Source organism: Lynx canadensis, chromosome A2, assembly GCF_007474595.2.
Source record: "Lynx canadensis isolate LIC74 chromosome A2, mLynCan4.pri.v2, whole genome shotgun sequence".
In the NCBI taxonomy this organism is placed as follows: Eukaryota; Metazoa; Chordata; class Mammalia; order Carnivora; family Felidae; genus Lynx; species Lynx canadensis.
Window position 1 is genome coordinate 103,599,530 of NC_044304.2, and position 27,046 is coordinate 103,626,575.

At 37.7% G+C, this 27,046-nt stretch overlaps 1 protein-coding gene and 1 pseudogene across 6 annotated transcripts in view; both read left to right on the forward strand.

The window, feature by feature from the left end:
- The first annotated feature begins 12,898 nt into the window (after positions 1 to 12,898).
- Positions 12,899 to 13,642, forward strand: LOC115500416 (annotated as a pseudogene).
- A 2,455-nt stretch (positions 13,643 to 16,097) lies between these two features.
- The window catches only part of PHF14 (PHD finger protein 14), a 217,538-nt gene continuing 206,589 nt past the window's right edge, over positions 16,098 to 27,046 (forward strand). For all 6 annotated transcript variants that reach the window (XM_030308019.1, XM_030308020.1, XM_030308026.1 and 3 more), the window contains exons 1-3: positions 16,098 to 16,521; positions 17,013 to 17,123; positions 24,792 to 25,585. In XM_030308019.1, coding sequence (XP_030163879.1) covers position 16,521; positions 17,013 to 17,123; positions 24,792 to 25,585 — 906 coding nt within the window. In that variant the 5' untranslated portion in view covers positions 16,098 to 16,520. The remainder of the gene's footprint in view (positions 16,522 to 17,012; positions 17,124 to 24,791; positions 25,586 to 27,046) is intronic.

The window sequence follows — 27,046 nt, forward strand, 5'->3', positions numbered from 1 at the left end:
CCCTTGCCTTCAGAGATATGTCAAGTAAGAAGTTGCTGAGGCCAAAGTCAAAGAGGTTGCTTTTTTTCTCCTCTAGAGTTTTGATGGCTTCCTATCTCACACTTAGGTCTTTCATCCATTTTGAGTTTATTTTTATGTGTGATGTAAGAAAGTGGTCTGGGTTCATTCTTCCGAATATTGCTGTCCAGTTTTCCCAATCCCATTTGCTGAAGAGATGTCTTTATTCCATTGGATACTCTTTGCTGCTTTGTTGAAGATTAGTTGGCCATATATTTGTGGGTCCATTTCTGGGTTCTCTATTCTATTGCATTGATCTGAGTGTCTGTTTTTATGTCAATACCGTAGTGTCTTGATGACTACAGATTTGCAGTACAGGCTAAAGTCCGGAATTGTGATGCTTCCAGCTTTGGTTTTCTTTTTCAACATTACTTTGGCTATTCGGGGTCTTTTGTGGCTCCATACATATTTTAGGATTTTTTGTTCTAGCTCTGTGAGGAATGCTGGTGCTATTTTGATTGGGATTGCATTGAACGCATAGATTTCTTTGTGTAGTATCAATATTTTAACAATATTTGTTCTTCCGATCTATGAGCATGGAATTTTTTTCCATGTCTTTGTGGAAAATGCAACCAGTTTCTGTACATTGATTTTATATCCTGCGACTTTGCTGAATTCGTGTTATCAGTTCTAGCAGTCTTTGGTGGAGTCGTTCAGGTTTTTTGTGTGGAATATCATGTCAGCAAAAAAGTGAAAATTTGACTTCTTTGCAAATTTGGATGCCTTTTATTTCATTTTGTTGTCTGATTTCTGGGGCCTAGGACTTCCAACACTGTTAAACAACAGTGGTGAGAGTGGACATCCCTGTCGTGTTCCTGATCTCAGGGAGAAAGCTCTCAGTTTTTTTCCCATTGAGGATGACATTAGGGATGGGTCTTTCATATATGGCTTTTATGATGTTAAGGTGTGTTCCTTCTATCCCAGCTTTCTTGAGGGTTTTAATCAAGAAAGGATGCTGTATTTTGTCAGCAGTGACAGAATCATATGGTTCTTATCCTTTCTTCTATTATGTGATATATAACGATTGATTTGTGAATATTGAGCCAGCTCCGCAGCCCAGGAATGAATCCCACTTGATCATGGTGAATAATTCTTTTAATATACTGTTGCACTTGATTTGCTAGTATCTTGTTGAGAATTTTTGCAGTCATGTTCATCAGGGATATTGGCCTGTAATTCTCCTTTTTAGTGGGGTCTTTGGTTTGGGAATCAAGGTAATGCTGGCTTCATAGAATGAGTCTGGAAACTTTCCTTCTGTTTCTATTTTTTAGAATAGCTTGAGAAGAATAGGTATTAACTCTGTTTTAAATGTCTGGTAGAATTCCCCTGGGAAGCCATCTGGCCCAGGACTCTTATTTTTTGGGAGATATTTGGTAACTGATTCAAGTTCTTCGCTGGTTATCTGTTCAAATTTTCTATTTTTTCCCTTTTGAGGTTTGGTAGTGTGTGGGTGTCTAGGAATATGTCCATTTCTTCCAGATTGTTCATTTTGCTAGCATAAAACTTTTCATAGTATTCTCTAATAATTGTTTTATTTTGGTGGTGTTGGTTATGATCTCTGCTCTTTCATTCATTATTTTATCTATCTGGGTCCTCTCTCTCTCTTTTTATTTTTTTTATTTTTTTTTTTTAAATTTTTTTTTTCAACCTTTATTTATTATTTTTGGGACAGAGAGAGACAGAGCATGAACGGGGGAGGGGCAGAGAGAGAGGGAGACACAGAATCGGAAGCAGGCTCCAGGCTCTGAGCCATCAGCCCAGAGCCCGACGCGGGGCTCGAACTCACGGACCGCGAGATCGTGACCTGAGTTGAAGTCGGACGCTTAACCGACTGCGCCACCCAGGCGCCCCTATTTTTTTTTTATTTTTTTTTATTTTTGAGAAGCCTGGCTAGGGGGTTATCAATTTTTTTTTATTCTTTTTCAAAAAAATTAGCTCTTAGATTCATTGATCTGTTCTACTGGGTTTTTGTTTTGTTTTGTTTTTGGGTTTTTTTTGGATTCTATATTGTTTAAATAAACACTCTTTATGCTCTAATCTTTATTTTTTTTTTTAATTTTTTTTTTCAACGTTTATTTATTTTTGGGACAGAGAGAGACAGAGCATAAACGGGGGAGGGGCAGAGAGAGAGGGAGACACAGAATCGGAAACAGGCTCCAGGCTCTGAGCCATCAGCCCAGAGCCTGATGTGGGGCTCGAACTCACGGACCGCGAGATCGTGACCTGGCTGAAGTCGGACGCTTAACCGACTGCACCACCCAGGCGCCCCTATGCTCTAATCTTTAGTATTTTTGTTCTTCTGCTGGCTTTGGGCTTTTTTTTTTTGCTACAGCTTTTCTAGTTCCTGTAAATATGAGGTTAGGTTCTGTATTTGAGACCTTTCTTGCTTCTTGAGATAGGCCCAGATTGCAATGTATTTTCCTCTTATGACTGCCTTTGCAGCATCCTACGGGGTTTGGATTGTCGTGTTTTCATTTTCATTTGTTTCCATATATTTTTTAATTTCTTCTTTAATTTCCTGGCTCACCCATTCATTCTTTAATGGATGTTCTTTAACCTTTATATATTTGGGCTTTCCAAATTTTTTCTTGTAGTTGATTTCAAGTTTCATAGAATTGTGATTTGAAAATATGCATGGTATGATCTCAATCCTTTTATATTTGTGTGTTTTTTAAATTTACATCCAAGTTAGTTAGCATATAGTGCAATAATGATTTCAGGTCTGGAATCCAGTGATTCATCCCCTACATATAACTCCCACTACTCGTCCCAACGAGTGTCTTCCTTAATGACCCTTGCCCATTTAGCCCATCCCACAATCCTTTTATGTTTGTTGAGGGCTGTTTTGTGACCCAGTATTTGATCTATTTTGGAGAATGTTCCATGTGCACTCAAGAAGAATGTGTATTCTGCTGCTTTTGGATGAAAAATTCTGAATATATTTGCTAAGTCCATCTGGTCCAATGTGTCATTCAGAGCCATTGTTTCCTTATTGATTTTCTGCCTAGATTATCTATCCATTGTTTAAATGAAGTATTAAATCCCCTATAATCACTGTACTATTATCTATACATTTATTTATGTTTGTGATTAATTGACCTATATTTTGGGGTATTTCCACTGGGGGCATAGACATTTACAATCATTACCTCTTCTTGATAAATAGACCCCTTAATTATGATATAATGCCCTTCTTCATCTCTTGTTACAGTTTTGTTCTGAAATCTAGTGTGTCTGATATAAGTATGGCTACTCTGGCTTTCTTTTGACATCCAGTAGCATGATAGATGGTTCTCCATCCCCTCACTTTCAATCTGCAGGTGTCCTCAGGTATAAAATGAGTCTCTCATAGGCAGAATATAGATGGATCTTGTTTTTTTTTCAGTCCATTCTGATACCCTATATCTTTTGATTGGGGCATTTAATCCATTTACGTTCAGAGTGATTATTGAAAGATATGGATTTAGTGTCTTGTGTTATCTGTAGGTTTCATGCTTGTGGTGATGTCTCTGGTCCTTTGTAGTCTTTGCTGCTTTCCACTCACGGAGTCCCTGTTAGGATCTTCTGTAGGGATGGTTTGGTGGTCATGAACTCCTTTAGTTTTTGTTTGTCTGGGATAGCCTTTATCTCTCCTTCTATTCTGAATGACAGCCTTGCTGGATAAAGGATTCTTGGCTGCATATTTTTCCTATTCAGCACATTGAATATTTCCTGCCACTCTCTTCTGGCCTGCCAAATTTCAGTGGACAGGTCTGCTACTACCCTTATGTATCTAACCTTGTAGTTTAGGGCCTGTTTGTCCCTAGTTGCTTTCAGAATTCTCTTTATCTTTGTATTTTGCCAGTTCCCCTATGATATGTCATGGTGTCAACTTGTTTTTATTGATTTTGAAGGGAGTTCTCTATGCCTCCTGGACTTGGATATCTGTTTCCTTCCCCAGGTTAGGGAAGTTCTCAGCTATAATTTGTTCAAATAAACTTTCTGCCGCTTTCTCTCCCTCTTCTTCTTCTTCTGGAACTCCTTTGATATGGATATTATTTTGTTTCATTGAATCACTTTGGTCTCTAATTCTCTCCTCATTGTCTAGTAATTTCTTTTCCCTCTTTTTTTCCCGCTTCATCATTTCCCATAATTGTATCTTCTATTTCACCTATTGTCTCCTCTGCTTCTTCTATCCTTGCTGTCACTGCATCTAGTTTATTTTGCACCTCACTTACAACATTTCTGAATTCGTGACTGTTTCTTAGGTCCTTGTTCTCTGCAGCAATAGGTTCTCTGCTGTCTTCTATGCTTTTTTCAAGCACAGATTTTGTCTTATGACTATTATTCTAAATTCTTGTTCAGACATATTGCTTATATCTTTTTTGAGAAATTCTCTGGCTGTCATTTCTTCCTGGAATTTTTTTTGAGGAGAATTCTTCCATTTCATCATTTTGGCTAGGTTTCTGTCTTTTATGTGTTTTAATAGCTTGTTATGTGTCCTGCACCTGTGAGTACTACTATATTAAAAAGAGACCATACACTGTCCAGGGCTTGGCACTTCAGGAAGTACTTTTGGAGTGTGTTGCATGCACTCTGTTGTTTCGTCTTTAGCTGTTCTATCCCACTGCTCATGGTGGTGTGTTGCAGACTTTGAGTTTGGAGTTCTCTCTTGTCCAACAAGAGAGCGGATGCAGAATTGAATACGAGAGAGGCTAATGTCCAGGAGGAGACAAGAGCCCTGAGTAAGGGTCCTTGCTCTGTATTTATTAGGATCAGAAGGCTTTCAAACATGATGGATGTGCAGAAAGAGACAATAAAACGGTGATCATTAACTCATGTTTGTGAGAGAAAGGGGTTTTCTAAGATATGTGGTGTTAGGGGTTTGGGTCAATACAAAACAAAATTCTGGTGCTGAGCAGATGGCTGTTTACAGCAGGCACCAGGTGCTGTGTCTGTTTATCCTAACTTAGATAAGATGGATAGAGCATGCTGCCTCAGGGTCAACAAGGCACTTTTTTTTTTTTTTAATTAGCTCCAGGCAATTTCACCCTGCTTTGGAGGTCTTTCTCACTGTTTACCTTTCAGCTCTGCTGGGGGCGCTTCTGCTCTGTGCTCTGTTTACCTATTCTCAGACGCTTTTGTCCTGTGGAAGCAGTTTCGTGCTCTTTGCTTTGTTCTATGCTGGGGGCACTTTAGCCCTGTGGCTGCTTTCTGCTCTAGCCCTGTTAACCCATTGGTGCAAGCTTGGGAATTCCTAAACTTATTCCCCACAGTGGTGGATTTTTTGGACCTTCTACCAGGTGTGCTTTGATTTGTTCCTTGAAGAAACCATACAAAACCACAGGGCAGTTGTCTGTTGGTGCCTGGAACTAGAGGCTGTGCTGGTCTGAGAGGCTGTTTGGTTCAGTCAGTGTCAGTCTCAATCCATAGATAAGCAGTTACCAGCTATGGAGGGGCAAGGTTTGGTGTGTGTCCCACCTCCATTGAGGGCTGCTGTCCTGTTCCCTGAAACCCCACCATGTTTGTGACAGGGAGAAAAATGGTGACACCCCAATCTCTCCTCCCCAGACCTGGTGTCTCAAACCACACTGTTCAGGTAGCACTCACAGTGTAGTGCCAGCAGGCAGCTTGCCCTGTTCCACAGTCTCCTGTGCCTCTTCGGCACTGGGCTAGGATTCAAAACCTGATGTCTTAAATGACCTGGTTCTGGGGTATTGCCACTCTGCCCAGATGACAAAGGGCCTCTGGCTGGTGCTTAGAGAGTCTTTTGTCCTTGGAGTATACCCTCTTCCCACAGTACTCAAGGGAGGGGACTGTTTTCTCCCAGTGTGCCCCTGAGATCACCACGGCATACCTGTGCTAGGTCCCCTTCCCCACCGCGGGCACCTGCACATGGCCCACTCCAGTCCACAGAAAATTGCACACCCCTGAAAACTCCGATCTTTATCTCCTAAGGCTGTTTGGAAAGTAGAAACTGACTCTCTCCATATTTTTTGTTCCCTAGTCCATGGTCTGAAGAGTTTTTTCTCTTGTCCAAATAAAATACTACAGTTCCACAGCTTCTCTTTCCCTTCCTCTTGTCTCTCCACAGATTGGGTCCCCTCCTGTCCGTGCCCAGAACCACCAGTTTTATCTCTCCCAATTCATGAACACGCACCTCTGTCCTGCCAAGCTGTCTCTTTCCACCTGTGGAGATTTTTCTGCCACTCCGCAGCCTGCATTCCCGGGCGTTCCAAGTGTTCTGACCTCAATACAGCTGTGTTTGAGGGAGGAGGGAAATTGTGGTTCCCTTACTTCTCTGCCATCTTAACTCCTGGTGTCATGTGAGTTTTAAAAAAAAGCCATGTTACTATGTGAATGAACCATGAAAACATTGCTTGATAAAATAATCCAGACACATGAGATAACACATTTTTTATTCCATTTATATGAAATACCTAGAATAGGCAAATCCATAGAGACATAAAGTAAATTGGTGATTGTGAAGACTAGGAATAGGGGAAATGAGGAGTAACTACTATTGGGTATGAGGTTTCTTTGTGGAGTAATGTAAATGTTCTAGAATTATATAGTGGTGGATGGTTGTACAACTTTTGAATATGCTAAAAATTGCTGAATTTTACACCAGAAAGGGTGAGTTTTATGGGGTGTGAATTATATCTCAATAAAGCTGTTATAAAAACTCAGCCCTGAGCTAAGCGCCTTTTTTAAAAAAGGTAATCTTGTTATATCTAGAAAGATGACTGACTGGCTAGGGTACAAAGATAAGCTGATAGTTTATTTTCATGGTACTCTTTTGTGCATTTAAATTTTTTTTTACTGTGCATACATACTATCTGTGAAAGTTAACTTAAAATATTTTTACTATTATGTATTCATTAAATATGTAGAAAGTTTTTATTCATGTAATACTATAGTAGATCCTTGCTGCCTAAATTCTTAAAGAAAATCCTGTGGTCAGTATGTTTGAAAAGAATGATTATCAATGAGCCCTTTATTACAAAACATAAAATGATCTTGGAATTTCTTAGACCTTCAAAGTTGCAGTTGGGAATTCTGATTTGAATCTGATTCCTATTCCTTTGTCTATATTCTCTCCTTTCTCTATTAGAACATTAAGAATTCTCCTGAAGTTCAGAAATTTAAGCACAATCTTTTCTTCATCAATATTGCTTTCTCTTGAATATCTCTGAAAATATTAATTATGGCAAAATAAAATGATCCATGGGCTTTCTGGGATCATAAATGACAGCTAGCTTCTGGCTTCTTCTGGCTACAACCCAGCTCAGTATTTCTTATTTCCATCTTAGCATTCTATCATAACAAATACTTTTTACCAAACACTGGCCTTCAACTGGCACCTTATTCCATGTGATTACATGTGGTAATATAAGTAACTCTTTTACCATGCATGCCTGGGAACACTGATGTCTTATTTTCCACTGGTAATAAAATCATCACTGTTGGGGTGGCTGGGTGACTCAGTTAAGTGTCCACTCTTGATTTTGGCTCAGGTCATGATAGGGTCGTGGGATCAAGCCCCACATTGAGCTTTGCACTGACAGTGCAGAGTTGGCTTGGGATTCTGTCTCTCCCTATCACACATTCCACTCTGCCCGTCCCACGGTCATATGCATGTGCTTTCTCTGTCTCTCAAAATAAATAAATACACATTTTAAAAAAATTATCACTGTCTTTTGACCCACACCACATCAAATAATAATCTTAGATTCCCATTTTGAGGTTTTATTTCTTTCTTTTCTGAACATCTTAAGATTTTAGTAGAGGAAATAGAAACCAGTCTAGGTATGTTACTCTGAAAAGAAATTTGGTGCATACAAAATCATTTGAAAGCCTGGAAGAATGAAAGTCAGGGATCCAATGAGACTTTTAGTTTGAAGATCATACAATTGTAGCTGTGATGTAGAAGTGAGAAATTGAGTGCAATTATTGCCACTAACCTTTTTCCAGAACTGCTGCTCCACTGTAAGTTTATCCCTTTGAAGCTGGTGAGTAGATTCTGCCAGAATGTGAATGGAGCTTGTTTTGGTGCTTCTACAGCTAACAGAAGATGACCTCTGCCTCCCTTTTACCTTCTAAATCTCATGATGTATGTAGGAGCCCTGATATTTCTGAATTATAGAATTGTTTTAAAGGTTTTTAAAAGTTTAGTTCCTCTCATGTTGTTAGATTTAATATTTAATTAATATTTTATACTTTAATACTTATACTTTTTTAAGTATAATACTTTTATACTTAAATACTTTAATATTTAATTAATCTTGTTTGCTCATATGTCTGTATACATAGATTGCATGGTATTGGTAGCCAGAATTTATATACCTTGCCTAAATAAGAAGCCCTGTTCACCTGGAAAATAGATAATGGATACAAGTTCTGTTTATAGATGTCTTTGCTCTTATGATTATAGTGGGTGGGAAGAAGTTTGGTGGTACAGGGAAGGTGCATGTGAATGAGTAGGCTGTCCTTTATGGTTTATTAGTAGTTTATAATGCTGAATTTTTCCATTTCTTTTGGCAGTTGATAGTGGACTCACTATCTTTCTTTCTCTTATAAACCTGGTACCCATTCTGAAAATTTCTGGAGTCAGACTTCCTGCTTAATAGAACTGAACTTGAACTTTTATTCTGGAGAGAAACATTGTTTTCAGCTTCTCTGGAAACAGGATCGCTGTGTGGTTTTTTTCCTTTTAATGAATTATCCAACCGGTTGTCTAAGTCTTAGCCCTCTTCAAAGGCCTCATTATCTCTCATCTGAGGGTTATACAGACACTTTTAAGGAAAATCTCACTTCAGTAACTCCTTTCTTTCACCTGGGTGAAATTATTAGCTCCTTAGTTTAGTGAATTTTTTTGGCAATCAGAGCCTACCTTTCCATAACTGTCAAAATCCCTTGATAACCCTCAAAAGTTTGTGACACTCCTCCTGGGTTTACAACAATACTATGGTTTAATGGCCTTATTTCGATTTTTATGTTTCTTCTGTGATTTCAGTGAAATTTGGGGAGGGTACAAAGGCAATTCACATGTTCTACTACCTTTTGTGAATCAGATCTATTATCCTTAGATTTATAACAAACAGTTTTGTATTTTCCTGGCTTCTTAACAAAACAGTCAGGGTCAATAACCTCTTCCAAACCAAATAAGACAATTCAATTTTTGTTTTCATTTTTCTTATTTTACACTCCCCACACACCAATTTCTTTACCACCAATTCTCTTGGGTTTGGTTATAATCTTTAAAAATTATGACTCTTCTGGTTACCTATCCTTGCTTAATACTTGTATTAAATTCCACAATTTCATTGTCAATAATTAATATTTAATTACAACTTTTATTTTCCTTTTCTTTTACATCATTATTTGCATTGTATGTCATCCTAGTTCTTGGATTTTTTTTACCATTTTTTTGCAGTAATTTTGGAAATAGAGTCCTTTGTCATCGTCTTCTCAACACCATTTAACTAGAGTAGTTATTATTATCATCTCCAGATTCTAAATGAAGAATCAGAGGCTTGGGGTGCCTGGCGGGCTTAGTTGTTTGAGTGCCTAACTCTTGATTTCAGCTCAGGTCATGATCCTAGGGTCATGGGATCAAGCCCCCTGCATTGGGCTCCATGCTGAGTGTGGAGCCTGCTTAAGATTCTCTCTCTCCCTCTACTCCTCTCCCCTGCTCATGCTCTGTCTCTCTCTCAAATAAATTAATAAGAAAGAAAGAAAGAAAGAAAGAAAGAAAGAAAGAAAGAAAGAAAGAAAGAAAAAAGAAAGAAGAAAGAAAGAAAGAATCGGAGGCGTTCCTGGGTGGCTTATTCAGATAAGCATCCAACTTTGGCCCAGGTCATGATCTCACTGTTCATGAGTTAGAGCCCTGCGTTGGGCTCTGTGCTGACAGATCAGAGGCTGGAGCCTGTTTCGGACTCTGTGCCTCCCTTTCTCTCTCTGCCCCTCCCTTCCTTGCTGTCTGTCTCTCTGTGTGTGTCTCTCTCTCTCAAAAATAAATAAACATTAAAAAAATAAAAAAATAATTAAAAAAAAGAAAGAATTAGAAGTTCAAAGAGATAAGTTGACTTTTTAAAGGTAACACAGAAATTCAGTGGCAAAGCTTGGACTGAAATTCAGGTCTCCATATTTGCTGTTTGCTGTCTTTTGTTTTCCTGTTTGTTCCTCTTTCATATAGAAAGTGTCACATAACACTTTGCTGCTTACTTCACCACCTTTTGTAGGAGTAGTTTGAAGGACCATTTTTACATATAAATCTGATTTATATAATTATTGTTGATGGCACTTATACAGTCATGTTCAGCTTGATTAGTTGAAGATCACTGTGAACATTAAGAATATGCTTTGACAAAATACTACATTAAGGCTGTCTGTGATTGTAACTATTATGAAATAATTATTCTTATAATATGCATACTAATGCATGAATATCTCAAATTGAACATAGAACAAAACGAAAAACATGATGGATTATGTAACACAGGTATTTTAACAAGATGGCATATCATGTGAAGATTCAAATTTGTTAGAGTTAAGGCCAACAGTAATTTACAATGTGTGCCTTTAAGACATAGAGAAAAATATTATAGATGTTAATGTAGCAGCTCATAAACAATAAAGATTCTTTATGTACAAAAAATAATAGCAAAGCAATATCCCTTATGAACATAATGCAAAAATACTCAACAAAATACTAGCAAAACTGAATCCAGTAACATATACACCATGACTAAATGGAATTTATGCCAGTAATGTAAGGTTGGTTCAACATATGAAAATCAATCAATGTACTATGCCATACTGATAAAATTACAAAAGTATAAAAAACACATGATTGTTTCAATAGATACAGAGAAAGCATTAAAAAAAACTCAAAACTCTTTCAAAATGAAAACAGTCAGTAAACTAGTGACAGAAAAGTTCTTCCATGTGATAAAGGGCATCTATGAAAACTCACAGCTAACATCAGACTCAATAGTGAAAGACTAAAAGCTTTCTTCCTAAGATCAAGAACAAGACACAGAAGTGCACTCTCACTAATTTAAATTTTTTTTTTTTTTTTGATGTTTATTTTTGAGAGAGAGACAGACAGACAGAGCCTGAGCAGGGGAGGGGTAGAGACAGAGGGAGACACAGAATCTGAAGTAGGCTCCAGGCTCTGAGTTGTCAGCACAGAGCCCGATGCAGGGCTCAAACCCATGAACCGTGAGATCATGACCTGAGCTGAAGTCAGACGCTTAACTGACTGAACCACCCAGGTGCCCCGCACCCTCACTACCTTTATTCAACAGTGTACTGGAGGTTCTATTCAGCCCTAAAATTAGGCAAGAAAAGAAAGAAGGCATGAAAAGAAGAAATAATTTATTTCATGTAATTTCCTGGAAGTTGCACATACCTTTTCTGCTAGCATCCCATTGGCAGAACTTAATTATGTAACCACATATAACTTTGAGAAAGTTAGGTAATGTAGTATCTATTCTTGAAAAACTTGTCTGGTCAAAATTTGGGGCTTTTATTTTTGAAGAAAGGTTAATAGGTATTGGAAAACAAGTAACAGTTTCTTTCACATTTATTAAATGCAAATCAAAAAAGCAATTTGCGGGGCGCCTGGGTGGCGCAGTCGGTTAAGCGTCCGACTTCAGCCAGGTCACGATCTCGCGGTCCGTGAGTTCGAGCCCTGCGTCAGGCTCTGGGCTGATGGCTCGGAGCCTGGAGCCTGTTTCGGATTCTGTGTCTCCCTCTCTCTCTGCCCCTCCCCCGTTCATGCTCTGTCTCTCTCTGTCCCAAAAATAAATAAACGTTGAGAAAAAAAAAAAAAAGCAATTTGCTATTTAAATTTTTTTTCTTTCTCTGTTTCTTTCCTTTTCTTCCTTGTCTTTTTTTTTTCCTTTTATCACATGGGTTGCACAGGTTAAAAAGATTGCTAATTTAAGTGCAATGTGGGAGAACCTGGGTGGCTCAGTTGGTTAAGCATCCAACTCTTGATTTTGGCTCAGGTCATGATCTCATGGTTCATGAGATGTAGCCCCAAGTTGGGCTCTGTGCTGACAGCATGAAGCTTGCTTGGACTTCTCTGTCTCTCCTTCCGTCTGTCTCTGCCCCTCCCCTGCTCAACCTCCCCACTCCCAAATAAATAAATAAACTTAAAAAATAAAGTAGTATGGTCCTCTGGGTGGGATCTTGGAACAAAAGAGGACATTACTAGTAAGGCTAGTAAAATCCAAACACATTTTGCAGTTTAATTAATAATATTGTACTAATGTTAATTTCTTAGTTTTATAGATATATAACATGGTGATGCAAGATGTTGACATTAGTGGAAACAGGATGAGAAGTATACACAAACTCAGTATTATTGTTGCATTCTTTCATAAATCTAAAATTACTTAAAAATAAAAAGTTAGGGGTGCCTGGGTGGCTCAGTTAGTTAAGCGTCCAACTTTGACTCAGGTCATGATCTCACAGTTCGTGAGTTCGAGCCCCATCTTGGGCTCTGTGCTGACAGCTCAGAGCCTGGAGCCTGCTTCAGATCTTGTGTCTCCCTTTCTCTCTGCCCCTCCCCTGCTCATGTACTCTCTCTCTCTCTCTCTCTCTCTCTCTCAAAAATAAATAATAAAACATTTAAAAAAACTAAAATAAAAAGTGAAAAAAAAAGATTGCTAATACTCAATTGTCAATACTCAATTGTCAGGGGTTTGGAAAGAATTCTTATGCACTCCTGGTGGTAATATATATTACAGCCTGTTTTTAGAGAGCAATTAAGCATTGTTTATTAAATATGAATGTGTTTATATTTTTTTATTCAGAAAATCTATTTCTATCAGCAGTGCACGGTGGCAAGATGGTGATGAACATTTCCAAGAAGAGGAAGTCTATGGCAGATGGCATCTTTAAAGCTGAACTGAATGAGTTTCTCACTCAGGAGCTGGCTGAACATGGCTACTCTGGGGTTGAGGTCTGAGTTACATTAACCAGGACAGAAATCATTGTCTTGGCCATCAGGACTCAGAGTGTTTCTGGTGAGAAGTTCTGGTGGATCTGGGAATTGACCCCTTGGTTCAGAAGAGGTTTGATTTCCCTGAGGGCAGTGTAGAGTTTTACGCTGAAAAGGTGGCCACAAGAGATCTGTGTCCCAGTGACCAGGCAAAGTCTCTGCTTCACACATTACTAGGAGGCCTTGCTGTTCAGAGGGCCTGCTATGGTGTGCTGTGGTTCATCATGAAGACTGGGGCCAAAGGCTGTGAGGTCGTAGTGTCTGGGACACTTGAAGGCATAGGGCTAAATCCATGATGTTTGTGGATGGCCTAATGATTCACAGTGGGGATCCTGTTAACTACTACATTGACACTGCTGTGTACTGTGTGCTGCTCAGACAGGGTGTACTGGGTATCAAAGTGAAGTTCATGATTCCTTGGGACCCAGATGGTGAGACTGGCCCTAAGAAGCTGGCCCTAAGAAGCCCCTGCCTGATCATGTGAGCATTGTAGAACCCAAAGATGAGATACTGCCTACCACCCGCGTCTCAGAACAAAAGGGTGGGAGGCCAGAAAGGCCTGCCATGCTGCAGACAGTACCCACAGCATAACAAGGTTTCCTTGGCAGGTGGATCTGGAATCTGGATTTTGCTCTGTAAAGACCTTTAATAAAATCTTTGAAAAAGAAAAAAAACACAAAAACTACAATCTATTTCTTGGAATTCCTCCTATAGAAACTTGAATGCTAGCTTTTGGAGTGTCTTTCCCTTCTTAGATAATTCAGCATAATTCCTCCCAATGAATCTAGGAGGTTGTTAGAGAGTGGAATGTTTGGTTTTCTAACTTCAGAGTTAAAACAATCCTTATTTTTTTTATAAAGTAACTTATTATAAAATAAATAAACATTTATTTATTTATTTATTTATTTATTTATTTATTTAGAGAGTGTGCAACTACAAGTGAGGGAGAGGCAGAGAGAGAGAGGGAGAAAGGAAGAGAGAGAGAGAGAGAGAGAGAGAGAGAGAGAGAGAGTCCTAAGCAGGCTCCAAGCTGTCAGCATAGAGCCCGATGCAGGGCTCAATATCATGAACCTTGAGACATGACCTGAGATGAAACCTAGAGTCAGACACTTAACTGACTGAGCCACCCAGGCACCTCCGTATGGTTGATGTTTGAAGTAGAATGGAAATTAAGTTCCCAGAGTAGAGCTGGTTAAATAATTAAGTTCCTAGGCTTTTAACTCGAGGAGTAACAGGTCTGAAGGCCAATGGGGAATATGAAGGATACGATGCTACCTCTGGATCTGGAGAAAATGAAGTGTGGGAGGCTGAGTGGCCTCCAGCTGAGAGGACTGCAGGTTAATTTCCCATTTTAGACGAGGAAGTGCATAAATGATCCTTGAAAAGGAAGAGGGATTACTTTGTAGGTTTTAAAATTTTCGAATTTAGTTTGTAAAGCACTGTGGAAACACTTGAGGGGGCACATAGCAGTGGTAGTTTGGGGCAGGGCACTAGAGATTCTTAGAGATTGGAGAAGTTTACACTTTTAGCGGGGATGAGCAACACAGAAAGATGAGGTTGCAATATAATTTGTACAACTACTGTTATGGTGGAATGTCCTGGGGTATTAGAAGTAGTCCAGCTTTTGGTAAATTTAACTAGCCATGCTTTCCTAGCCCTCAGCATTTGTGTATGACTTTTCCTTGGTCTGGAACACCTCCATCTCCTTTCCTCCCTTTCTCAGGCCAGTTCAGGCTATGTTTGGATCTATAACTTACTCCAGGAAGCCTTCCCTGAGTGCTTTCTCTCCTTTTAGCATGTGTACTTTTTCCCTGGTAGCCTTTCTCACCATACACAGCGAGTTAAGTTCTGGAGGAGAAAAGACAACTGTCTTGTAGAAGGTCCAGCCCCTACGTAATCATACCATAAATTACACGTCTTTATAGTGAATACTATTTTTTTTCAAGTTTAATATTATAAAATTCAATTCCAGTTTACAAAATAATTCAACATGTTTCTTTAAAGAGTAAGTTCCACTACTAATGATTTGACTCCTACACATTTACTTCCCCATGTTACAAACACTGCCACTCCATGTTTATGTGTGGAATACACTAATGAACTGAATTAACTTCATCCAAATGTTTCTCAGCCCTTGATATATAACCTTTGAAAAATATTAATACTATTCAGATTCTAACATTTTAGTATCATTTAAAAAGTATTTAACCTGTATGTAATATGGCATTTGAAACTGTTGAAGAAATAACAAATCCGTTTGTACATGTTGAGCTGTTCTTATGGGTTTAAAAATTTGTCTCAAAAAATAAATTCCCTAGGCAGATGCAAGGCATTATGTCACGTTCATATGGACACACATCCCTAGGTCATACCTGATATACTGGTGAAATGGAATATTTCCCCCTAGATGTATTCTTTCTCTTAGTAAAATTGAACTATTTATGTGAAAATAACTGTCCACAGTACACTCGTTGTAATATTAACATAACTAAATCAATGCTTTTTCCCCCTTGTTACATTTGTGATTTTCAAGGCAGCAAAGTCTAATACAATTCTCACACCTCATTTCCCTCTTAGGGAAAATAAAATTTTCTCAAGTTCCAAGATATTTAAAGCGATGCAATTTACAGAAGCAGTAGGTAGAGTGTGGCTCTCGGTATTATTTACGTTTCTTTAGTAGTAACTTAAGTTAGCAACGTCTCTTTTTACGTCCAGTGTACTCTGAGTAACTCCTTACACGACAAAAGCCAGAAACAAAAATTGCCTCCCAAGGATTTGGGCTGGCGGTGAAACCTCAGGGATTTGTGTAGGAAGAGCGGCGCAGGGTCCGGGAGGACTCTCGGCTCCCTCTCGTCACTACTCGGCTCGTCTCGGTTTCCTCTCGGTTCTTTCTCGGCTCTGTTCGGCCCCTCCTCCCACGGGGCGGGGGGTTGGGGAGACAGAGAGAGATAGAGACAGAGAGAGACAAGGAGAGCGGCGGCAAGTTCGGCGCATGCGTTCACGTCTGTGGCTGCTTTTAGGGCCGTGCTTTGCCGTGTATTTTCACTTCCTTCTCTTCAGAGCTGTATCCGGGTCGTTGCTTTCTCTATTGTCTCAGGCAAACGGCCTCGGACTTTGCGAATTCTGGGTGTTTTGTTGCATCTGGTGCAGGCTAATAAAGTTTTTCTTTCTTTTCTTTTATTTTTTTTCTAACAGTTTTGACGGAGGAAATTTACTGCCCGGGGCTGCTGGGGCCTGAGGGCGCCTCTGACAGGGGAGCCGTGGGAAGGGGCGCGAGCTGCAGGGGCCGGTTCGGCGAGGAGTAGGGGGCGGGGTGGGGGGCGGGAGGGGACCGGGGCCGGTCGCTGCACCGATTTTAAGTAGCATCTTTCGGATTTGTTGCCGCGGTATCAGTCCCGACCTCGGCGCTGCCTGGGCTCTCGAAGCCTCTCCCTAGGTCTCCTCCAAACGACCACCTCACGGATTCCTTAGTAAGTGTGTCGGAGGCCTCCGGCGGGAGAAGGGTGCATTTCAGCCCTTCTAGAAGTCAGGGCCTGTGGGAGCAGGGTGGGGGTGGCAGATTCCTGCGGGAAACTGGACCTTTTTTGGACCTTCCACGTACACGGGAATGAACAGGCTTCTTTTATTACCTGGGCTTTGCGGTTTCTTTGTATTGACTGTTACCATATCTAAGTGAGGGATTATGAACAAGTGGCAGAAACATAACAATGTGCAAGAGGGTCAGCTTCGCTTTTGGCCGGCCTGGGTTCGCCTTTGCCGTACCCCAGGCTGGAGCTGCAGGTGTTGCTGCCCAGCCCTCCCCAGCCCGCGTACCCACCGCGAGCTTCTTACACCATCTGCTGAGAACTGAATTAGACAAAGATTCCCTGCACGAGGTCACCTGTGTCTTCCCTCAGCATCACAGGTGTCTTCTGCCCTTGGTGTGATTATTAATGACGATGTAATGCTTTTCTCTTAACAGTGGATCGCAGCTCCAAGAGGAGGCAGGTGAAGCCTTTGGCAGCTTCTCTGCTAGAAGCTCTCGATTATGATAGTTCAGATGACAGTGATTTTAAAGTTGGAGATGCCTCAGGTAAATGTTTCCTTCTCTCTTCCCTTTTCTCAGCTTCCTGGAATTGGGCTTATTTTCAGAGCCTATTAAAAATCGGTTTTGATTTAAGTGCCAATTTAAAGTTGAAGCACATAAACTTCACTTATTTTGTCCGTGTGATTTCCCTAAGGTTCTTTTACTAGAACCTGCCGTTGCTTCTGTTTATGTTGATACTCAGATAATTAGCAGGCAGAAAAAAACGTATTCCATTGATTCGAAAGCATTTTCTCTATTCTTTACTCAAAAATGTATTTATGCTTATTTTATGGATAGAGGGAAAAAAATCGAGAAGTATTGCGAAATCAATAAATACCCTGGGAGTATCGTGAGCCATATACAGCCCATGAGCAGGGTTCTTTTCAAATCACTTGACACCCTCTGAGGGGAGTTTTGCTGTTTGTCTGTTAGCTCCCTTACCAGAATAAAATTAGCCAGTGTGAAAAGTTGTACTTCGTGGTAGGTGTTGGACCTTGTGGATTGGGCCTTCCAAACAACTCTGAAGTATAAAGATACATGTTTGCTCATTATACTTTGTGATTCTAAAAACAGTAAACTTTTTAAAAAGGTCATATATTCACATACTAAATGGAAAACAGGAAAATATGGTTTTCCATGGTATCTTCTGTTTATTGTGCTTCATGTATATAGTTTTAATTGCAGGAATCTGAGAAATGCATACAAATTGTGTTTATTTTATGTGAAAAATACTAATACACACGAACAATAAAATTATTTTAAATCTGTCCCCTTTTGTTGGAGATTTAAATAAAATGAGAAGTTAAAGCCTTTTCAATTTCATTCCTTTAGTACTTTTAATATATTCTTCCAGAGAGCTTTCTATACTTAGTCCTTTCTCTCTCCTTTCCTCTGGTTTTTCTTTTTTTTTTTTCTCCTGCTAGGGATGGTAGGAGATGAAATTAGGTTATGTTGTGTTTCTGATATTACTTTCAATAGCATCAGCAAGTAGAATTTGCATTGTGATTTACTAAGAACATTTTATTTCCATAATCTCATTTAACTTTTATAATAACTTAATGAAGGAGATACTATTTTACAGAAAACAGGCCTGAATTCAAAGAACTTGCATGAGGTCACTTAGGCCATAATGGATATATTTTGACTCCAAAATTTAATAATCTTTTCACTGCTTTGATCCTAAAAGTAAATAGATGTGATTTTAAACTGAAGCTACCTGGATGTTATGACTAATTGAGGTCACTCCCAACAATCAAAAGTTAAGTTTATCTTGCCTTTTAATCTTTGCTTCTCAGCTACTTTCTTTCTCATTTAGTCAATTCACTGATGTTTGGTCCTTCCAAAGAAGGGGAAAAAAAGGGACGGGAGGTAAAATCCAAAACTATTTAAGTTCTCTTGGTGAGAACCTTGGTAGATAAGAATATTTTTGGTTAGAGTGTAGTTTTGGTCAAGGTTGTTAACTGTGACAACAGTCGTTGGGTCTCAGAAGTTATGAGTTATTTGAACACCAATTATGAAAAAACTCTAAAGCCAAATCTTTAAGTGTTCCATAATTGTTTCTGTGACAATAAATCCTCACTTGGTAGGTTTTTTTGTTTTATTGAGATGTAGTCATTTACAGGTATCACTATCACCTGTCTTTACAAAGGTTAAAACAATCTAATGATACAAACTACTTTCTCAAGATAATTTTTGGTATCAAGCTAAATATAGATTCCTGATCTTGTAAATCTTAATCAGAGTTGATGGGAATTATCACTTATGTGTGAAAAATGGGAGGATGAGTTGTTAGGCTGATAATTTTTTTAAAAATCTCTTAAACACAATAAAAATGTATATACATTCTGTTCCTCTTGTATCATACCTAGTCTGTTCTATTTGTAATTTACTGCTTTGGCCCCTGTGCAGTTCTTATGCTATTGTAAAGGAGATTATAGTAGAAAATGATTTTGTTTAAAGTGGTTAATAGCAATTGAATCTTATTTTCTATTTTTGGTTAAGGTGCATTCATGTCCCCCATAGCTGAGGTGGTGGCTTACTCTAGATTACTAGTGTTTCCTGTTTGTATCCTTTCTTTGCCTGAGGTAGTTGAACTCTTACAAGAAATAAGACATAGATTCTTCGTTGGTTTTCAGTCATGTTAGAGTTGTGGGATCCCAATCCTATGTATGAGTAGATGAAACTGAGGTGGAGAAATAGCTTACCATCTGTCTGATCAAAGCTTTTAAAAGCAATGTCTAGAAATGACTCGTTGAATGAACTACTGACTCCCTTAGAACTTAATATTAAAATGATTAGATTGGTTGGCCTCCATTTTTATTAATGGGATTCTGTGCATCAATTTCTTTTGCTCTTCATTTTGCATTCAGAAATTCTGGCTAAAAAACTTCATATTTCTGTTTGGCTTTGAGAATATAGACAATTCTGAAAGATTATATTCAATACCTTTGCAGATAAACATAATTTTATTCATGTAGTTCTCAGTGATAAAATACAAAAAGGTAAATACTGATCAAAAAATGACCTGCCAATCAGATTGGCAAGTGATGTTAATGGCCAAAAGTCCTTTAGAAAAGTACAAACTGAAAATAGATCATCTTTTGTTTTTTCTTTAATGTGAAATTAGAGCTGAATTTCTTTTTTTAAAATAGTTTATTTTTAAGTAATCTATACATCCAACATGGGGCTCAAACTCACGACCCCAAGATCAAGAGTCACATTAGAGCTAAATTTCTCATTTTTGGTTGAAGGCAGTCAGTAAATAAATTGTAAAATTAATAAGTTTTAAAACATTACAATTATGGTGATAACCACCAGAAGAACCATATGTAGACATGTTAAACTGAACCACATAAAATTACCATTTTAGATTATTGGCAGTTTTATCATTTAACCTAGTTAGACTGGTTATATTTGAGACTTGATCCTAGGATTGGGGTTAGGAGAGATTACATTTAGTAATCTGATGTATAAGTGGAATGTTTTTGAAGATGAGTGCTTGTATTCCTTCTAAATAAAACAAAATAGCAGTGTTGTTTCCACTAACACACTGGCCAAGGTAGGATGATTAACTTTAGATCTTGGGCCATAGTTAGTTTAGTTAGGACAAATTGCCAGAAAATAATTTACCTGAAGGGTCAGGCTGCTACTTTGCTTTGGTAGTATTTTGCACTTTATCTAATTTAGGCTAATTGGTCAAGATACGTTTATTGATCTTTAGTTTTGTTTAAAAGCACTTTGCTGGATATTATGGTGATTTCACAAAGAAAAGTGATGATATTAGAATAATTAAATCAGTAAAATAACAGTGCAAGGCATGATTGATTACTTGTGTAGTTTAAGTCAAGGAGATAGGACTACTTTATCTAGAACAATTCATTGAGGAGATGAGTTGAACTAGAAACTGAAGGAGAAGCAGCCTAGGTGAGGGAAACCTTAAATATTAGAAGTGTGGAGCCTGGAAAATGTCCAGGGGATTGGGGATTTGGATTGAGTAAAAGAATAAAAGAGATGTGCTTGGGAAAATATAATGAGGTTAAATTGAGGCTTTATATTGCTGGACTAGGGTTTCTCAATCTTGGCACTATTAGCATTTTTGTTACATAACTCTTTGTAATGGAGGCTTGTCATGTTTATTGTAGGATGTTTAGCAGCATCTGTTTTCTACTTACTAAATGCCTGTAGTATCTCTTCTTCCTTCCACCGCCATCAGCACCCCTGTCTCTCATGGTGACTATTCATCCATTGCCTCTAGTCATTGCCAAATGTTCTCTGAGGGACAGAATTCAAATTGTTCTTACTTGAGAACCACTGGTCTAAATTTACCCAAAAAATGTTAAATGACACAGATAATGAATAGAAGAGGAGTCGTGTTGGTTGACTGGTTGACTTTTTAAGAAGGATGTACAGGATTAGTCAAAAATGGCCTCAAGGAGATAACTGAGTAACCTGTAGACTGGTGATCTGTCTATTCTGTATTGTGTATATTTATAAATGCTAATCGCTATTGCATTAGATCAATGAAGGGAATAGTTAATTAAGGTTGATGAACAAAGATGATTCTTTACATGGCAAAGCTAAAATAAAACTGAGTCAAATCATACCAATTTTATTGTTTAATATTTATCATGGGGAGAACTTAACCATTGAATATTGTGAAAGAATTCTTGAAAGTTGTTTTTTAAAATCTGTGTCTGTAAAAAATTGCTTAACTGTCAAATAGCTATTGTTTCGAGAGAGTTTACTATATTGTGTATTTGAGAAAGGTTACTTTTTACTTAACTGAATAGAAAAGAGGGATTTCAATTTTAAAGCTTTTTTCCTAAAAAAAAAAAATAAATTTATTGAAGAATTAGAATTGCTTCTAATGCTAAGTATCTGACTTACGTGATGTATCTGACTTATTTCTCTAGTCTATTGTTACCTTTAAAAAAAAAAGATGTAAGAGTGATGGATTTGGAACTTGACAGAGTCATTGTTTGAATTTGTAATAATAGGAAATTTTTCTTTGCAGCCTACAAAAATATAATTATAGACAAAGACTCTGATTTTCTCATTGTTATTTTTGTCAAGCTATGTTTGTAACTAAATATTGTTTATCTCCATCCCTCAAGTGCATATGTACCAAAAAGAAGTGATGACTAATCAGATGTGAAGAAGTTATTTTTCAGAAATCAAAGAAAGATAAAATTTGATATAATCCTGATGCCTGCAGTTGGAGTATGAATAATGTATTGTATTTGGAGAATGAAGGGTTGGGTAAGCTACTAGGTTTTGGATTTGTGGAAAAATTTCAGATTCATCTAATAATATGTTAACATATGTAAAGCATTTAAATCTTTTTTCAAATTGCTTTCTATTCAGACATGATTGTAAAACAAAAACAGAATCAAAGAGTATCAATTTCCCTATACATTTAAAAATAAATGATTGGCATTGGCAACAACAACAACCAAGACAAAATCATAAAAATTTTTAACATTTTGTAAAATTTACCAAGCAATAGCAAAGTTGGATTGGTCTCAGCTTTTTTTCTTTAATTTTTTAATGTTTATTTATTTATAAACATTATTTTTAATATTTATTTGTCTACCAGAGGTAGACAGAGTGAGAGCAGGGGAGGGTCAGAGAGAGAGGAAGACACAGAATCTGAAGCAGGCTCCAGGCTCTGAGCTGTCGGCGCGGAGCCCAACGTGGGGCTTGAACTCATGAAGGGAGAGATCCTGACCTGAGCTGAAGTCAGATGCTTAACCGACTGAGCCAACCAGCTGCCCCTAGATTGGTCTCAGTTTTGATTAGGTACCCACGTTTGTGCCCCAGTTAATCTTACTTTTGTTATCTGTTGTTGTTTTTATTGGTAAAAATTATTAGGAATGCTTTTTAGGTATTTCTTTTTTTTTTTTTTTAATTTTTTTTTTTTTTCAACGTTTATTTATTTTTGGGACAGAGAGAGACAGAGCATGAACGGGGGAGGGGCAGAGAGAGGGAGACACAGAATCAGAAACAGGCTCCAGACTCTGAGCCATCAGCCCAGAGCCCGACGCGGGGCTCAAACTCACGGACCGCGAGATCGTGACCTGGCTGAAGTCGGACGCTTAACCGACTGCGCCACCCAGGCGCCCCTTTTTAGGTATTTCTAAAAAGTATCTCTGTTAATGGGGGCCATCTCTCTTAATTATGGCATTGCTTGCAAGATGTTCCAATTTTCTGTAGTCAGTATGCACAAAGACTCTTTTTTGACTTAGAAGTGTTTAGTTAATTCTGCTTATTATTTATTAGATCCTTACTTAAAAATATCTAGAAATTATTTTACCATAAGTAGTGTCTCATGGTAGGTTGGGTTTAATTATAAGTGGTGTTAAAAAAAAATCACAATTTTCTTAACAATTTGCAGAACTGCTGGACTGAAAACAAGTTATCTAGTTGTGGATGATATTCTTTATTTTTGAAATTCAGGAAGCTCACAAATCCAAAAATGTTTCTTAAGTTTGGTACACACTTGTTTCATGGTAAAACCTAATTGGAACTGATAGTTTATTTGTAGTGTTGCCTTATCGTACTTATCATACTTTTTAATGCAGATACGTATTTCATTATAGGATAGTGCCACAGACCTCACTGGAGATTTTAGTGTAATATATTGTGTATACACCATGTTACCCTTCTAAAATCTGAAAAAAATCAAAATTTTGAAAGACATCTGGCTTCAAAAGTTTCACCTAAGGGATTGTTGACCTACATGGTACTGCCATTGTGTTCTATGTAAGATTATTTAGAGAGGTTCCTCCCCCCACCTGCAACAGTTTTGAATAAGTCTTGGGTTCCTGCATGGTCATCTTGAGAGTGACAATTATTTTGTAGGGTCAGCCAGTATCTATTGTATGTTAGTCTTTATTTTTTATGTGATTTAACTTGCAGGATTTTTTTAATCAATCATTTGTAAAGTATTCCTAGGATATTTTAGATACTTGATACTAATTACAACTTTCTTTCTTTTAATGCCCAGTTAATTATAGTGGCTAAGGCTGGTTAACAGAAATTAAAATGGTGTGGAAACATAGACTTTTTTCCACCATTTTTATTACCCTTTTCTTGGTTATATGCTCAAAAAATTTATCACTCTACAGATTTTACTGATGGTGTTGACCACGACCTGATTATGACTGGTTGTTTCTTATTTCTTCCTGTTCCTTTCCTTTTTTCTCCTTTCCTTTATTTTAGATTTTTATTAATTTGATTAGGTATAAAGAGGATTTGAAGGTTACTGGGTAGTGTTGGTCTAAGACAGCCTGGCCTGCCCTCATCAAGAGTGGAAGAAACTTGCCAGAAAGCTTGAAGTCCTGCATGAATTCTTTAATATTCTCAGCCTATCTTTCTAGTGACTACTGTGGTTGCTCATTTCCAAAATAGATTCTCTTTTTAAAAAATTATTAATTTCTTTCATTCTGGGGCTATTGTAGTTACTGCCTAGAGTTTTTGAAAGTTTAGGTGGCTCTTACTGATAGGAAAGGTATCCTAATAAGCAGAAAAATCGATAACAGCTCTTGCAACTTCTATTAACTGTGCTAGTGCTATTGTCTCTTTTCACCTGTGAACTTGGTACTCATAAAATTGATTGATATGTTAGGGATATTGACTATCATAGATACCTGTGCTCATTTTTGCTGGGTAAAGAGTGAAAGAAATGAAACCAAGTTTTTTGGGCCAGATTTTTCTTGTTCTGAATGTGACTCAACACTTGTAGGTTTATACAGTTTATGAAAGGAAGATGGAAGAGAAGAAGAATTTGATCTGTATTATATAATTAAGTTAAAATTAAGTGCCCAATTTAAAAAGAAACACCTTTACTTTTAGGGGAAAAAAACTGTTTCTAGGGTACCAAATATAGCATGAGCTATATGACACAAAATAGTGCTCTGCTTGTTAAAGCATGTTTTAATTTAGAGTTACATATATTCATCTTCATTAGTGCTATATTGAATTAAAACCATTATACCAACTTCATTGATTTATTTAATCAGGTTGGGAATGTCTACCATTCTTTGACTTAACTTTGTTTATATTGTTTTGCAAGTTGCTCACAAATTTTGGTGGTTTCATTTGTGTCAGCGTTGTGTGTGTGTGTGTGTATGTATATACATATGTGTGGTTTTTTTTTTCTCATATTTTCAACAGATTCTGAAGGGAGTGGTAATGGAAGTGAAGATCCTTCAAAGGACAGTGGAGAAGGTTCCTGTAGTGATTCTGAAGAAAATATTTTAGAAGAAGAACTGAATGAAGATATTAAAGTAAAAGAACAACTTAAAAATTCTGCAGAGGAAGAAATACTGTCCTCAGAAAAACAGTTAATTAAAATGGAAAAGAAGGAGGAAGAAGAGAATGGAGAAAGACCTAGAAAGAAAAAGGAGAAAGAGAAAGACAAGGAAAAAGAGAAGGAGAAAGAAAAAGAGAAAGAGAAGGAAAGAGAGGAGAAAGAAAAAGCGACAGTATCTGATAATGTGGCTGCTTCTGCTGCTTCTACCACACCAGCCACAAGTCCTCCTGCTGTTAACACATCTCCATCAGTCCCCACTACAACAACCACTACAGAGGAACAAGTCAGTGAGCCAAAAAAGTGGAACCTTCGTCGAAATCGACCGCTTTTGGATTTTGTATCCATGGAAGAGCTGAATGATATGGATGACTATGACAGTGAAGATGACAATGATTGGCGACCTACTGTAGTAAAGAGAAAGGGAAGATCTGCATCTCAGAAAGAAGGAAGTGATGGAGACAATGAAGATGATGAAGATGAGGGAAGTGGAAGTGATGAGGATGATAATGATGAAGGCAATGATGAAGATCACAGCAGCCCTGCCAGTGAAGGGGGTTGCAAGAAGAAGAAGAGTAAAGTTCTTAGCAGAAACAGTGCTGATGATGAGGAACTGACCAATGATAGCCTGACACTATCTCAAAGCAAGAGTAATGAGGTAGATCAACCCAATTTTTATGATATCTGTCTGTCTGGGGAAAAGGGAATTCTTCTCTAAACCATTTTGCTCGTTATATTAAGTAGCTTCCTTGAAATCCTATTTATAGACAGCTGTGGGAGTGAATGAGCACCTTAACTGTAACATTTATTCATTTGGTCAGCCAGCCTTTATTGAGTATCTACTATTTGTCACCGTCCTCAAGGAGCTCACAATCACCGTCCTCAAGGAGCTTGCAGTCTATATAGTTAGAGAAATATTTTTATACCCATAGACTAGGGAAATGGTAGTTTTCCTTTCCCCTTTCTATTCTCTCATCCCATTGTTCATAGGACTGCTGAACGGTGCTCAGTGAATTATGGAAACAAAGGTCACCTTTATTTCAACTTAGTTATATCCTGTATCCACATGAAAATTTAGACTTCTAGAATACTCTAGAGTAGGACAACAAACAGCTTAATGATTGCCTCAGACTTTTAGAGACTCACTTTAAGGTTACTTCCTTTACCAGTTGTAACACTCATCATCCGAATAGTCACCAAGTCTTTGCTTTAGATGTAGGGAGTATATGTATACATATATTTAGTGAATAAGTTCTGTCTGCAAAGAAATGAAAAAGAAAAATCAAACATTCCTGTCATAAAACAAACATTTCTGTTATAAAACTACAGTAATGACTCCTTCCACTTGAAGTTCTACTACCGAAAGTTAGGTTTATCCATTGGGCCCAAGATGCAACATTCAAGACTCTTCAGTCAAACACATCTATGTCTCTTTGTCTGTGTGTTTATGTATATGTTTTTCTTCAAAAGAAAGATTGAGTTGTCGTCTTACATGTAGATGTACCTGTTACATCAACATGTAGAACTATAATTAAGTCTGTCATTTCTGTTAATGTGTTTATTGTCATGAAAATTCACTTCTTTAGCAAGCACTTTTTTTTTTTTTCTTCATATCATCGAAATAGGGTAAACTGGTAGGGAGAATTTCCTTGTATACTTTATTCTTTTACATTACTTCTACTTAAAAGTTTTTCATAGCAGTGATTACCTATTTTAAGTAAGTTTCATTTAAAAACTTGGTAATTTTTCTTACCAGAATACTAAGTAACAGGCTCTGAGTGGGTTATATGCTGGTAGTGATGAAATAGTTTATATTTTAAATTATAAACATTGGCAAACTTCTAGGTTATCCACTTTCATGTGAAGAATGTTGCCTGCCTCCAGTGCTATCCTAATTCTTATATTTAGGTAATGGCAAATTGTCATTTGGAATATGATATTTACAATGCTATAGCACAAACAGTTCCATATTCCCAGTGCCAATTTAGGGAAATAGAAATATGGAAAATTCAGTTGTTCAGATTTGATTTAGGCTTTATCCAGTTTATTTATTTATTTATTTATTTATTTAAAAAAAAAATTTTTTTTTTCAACGTTTATTTATTTTTGGGACAAAGAG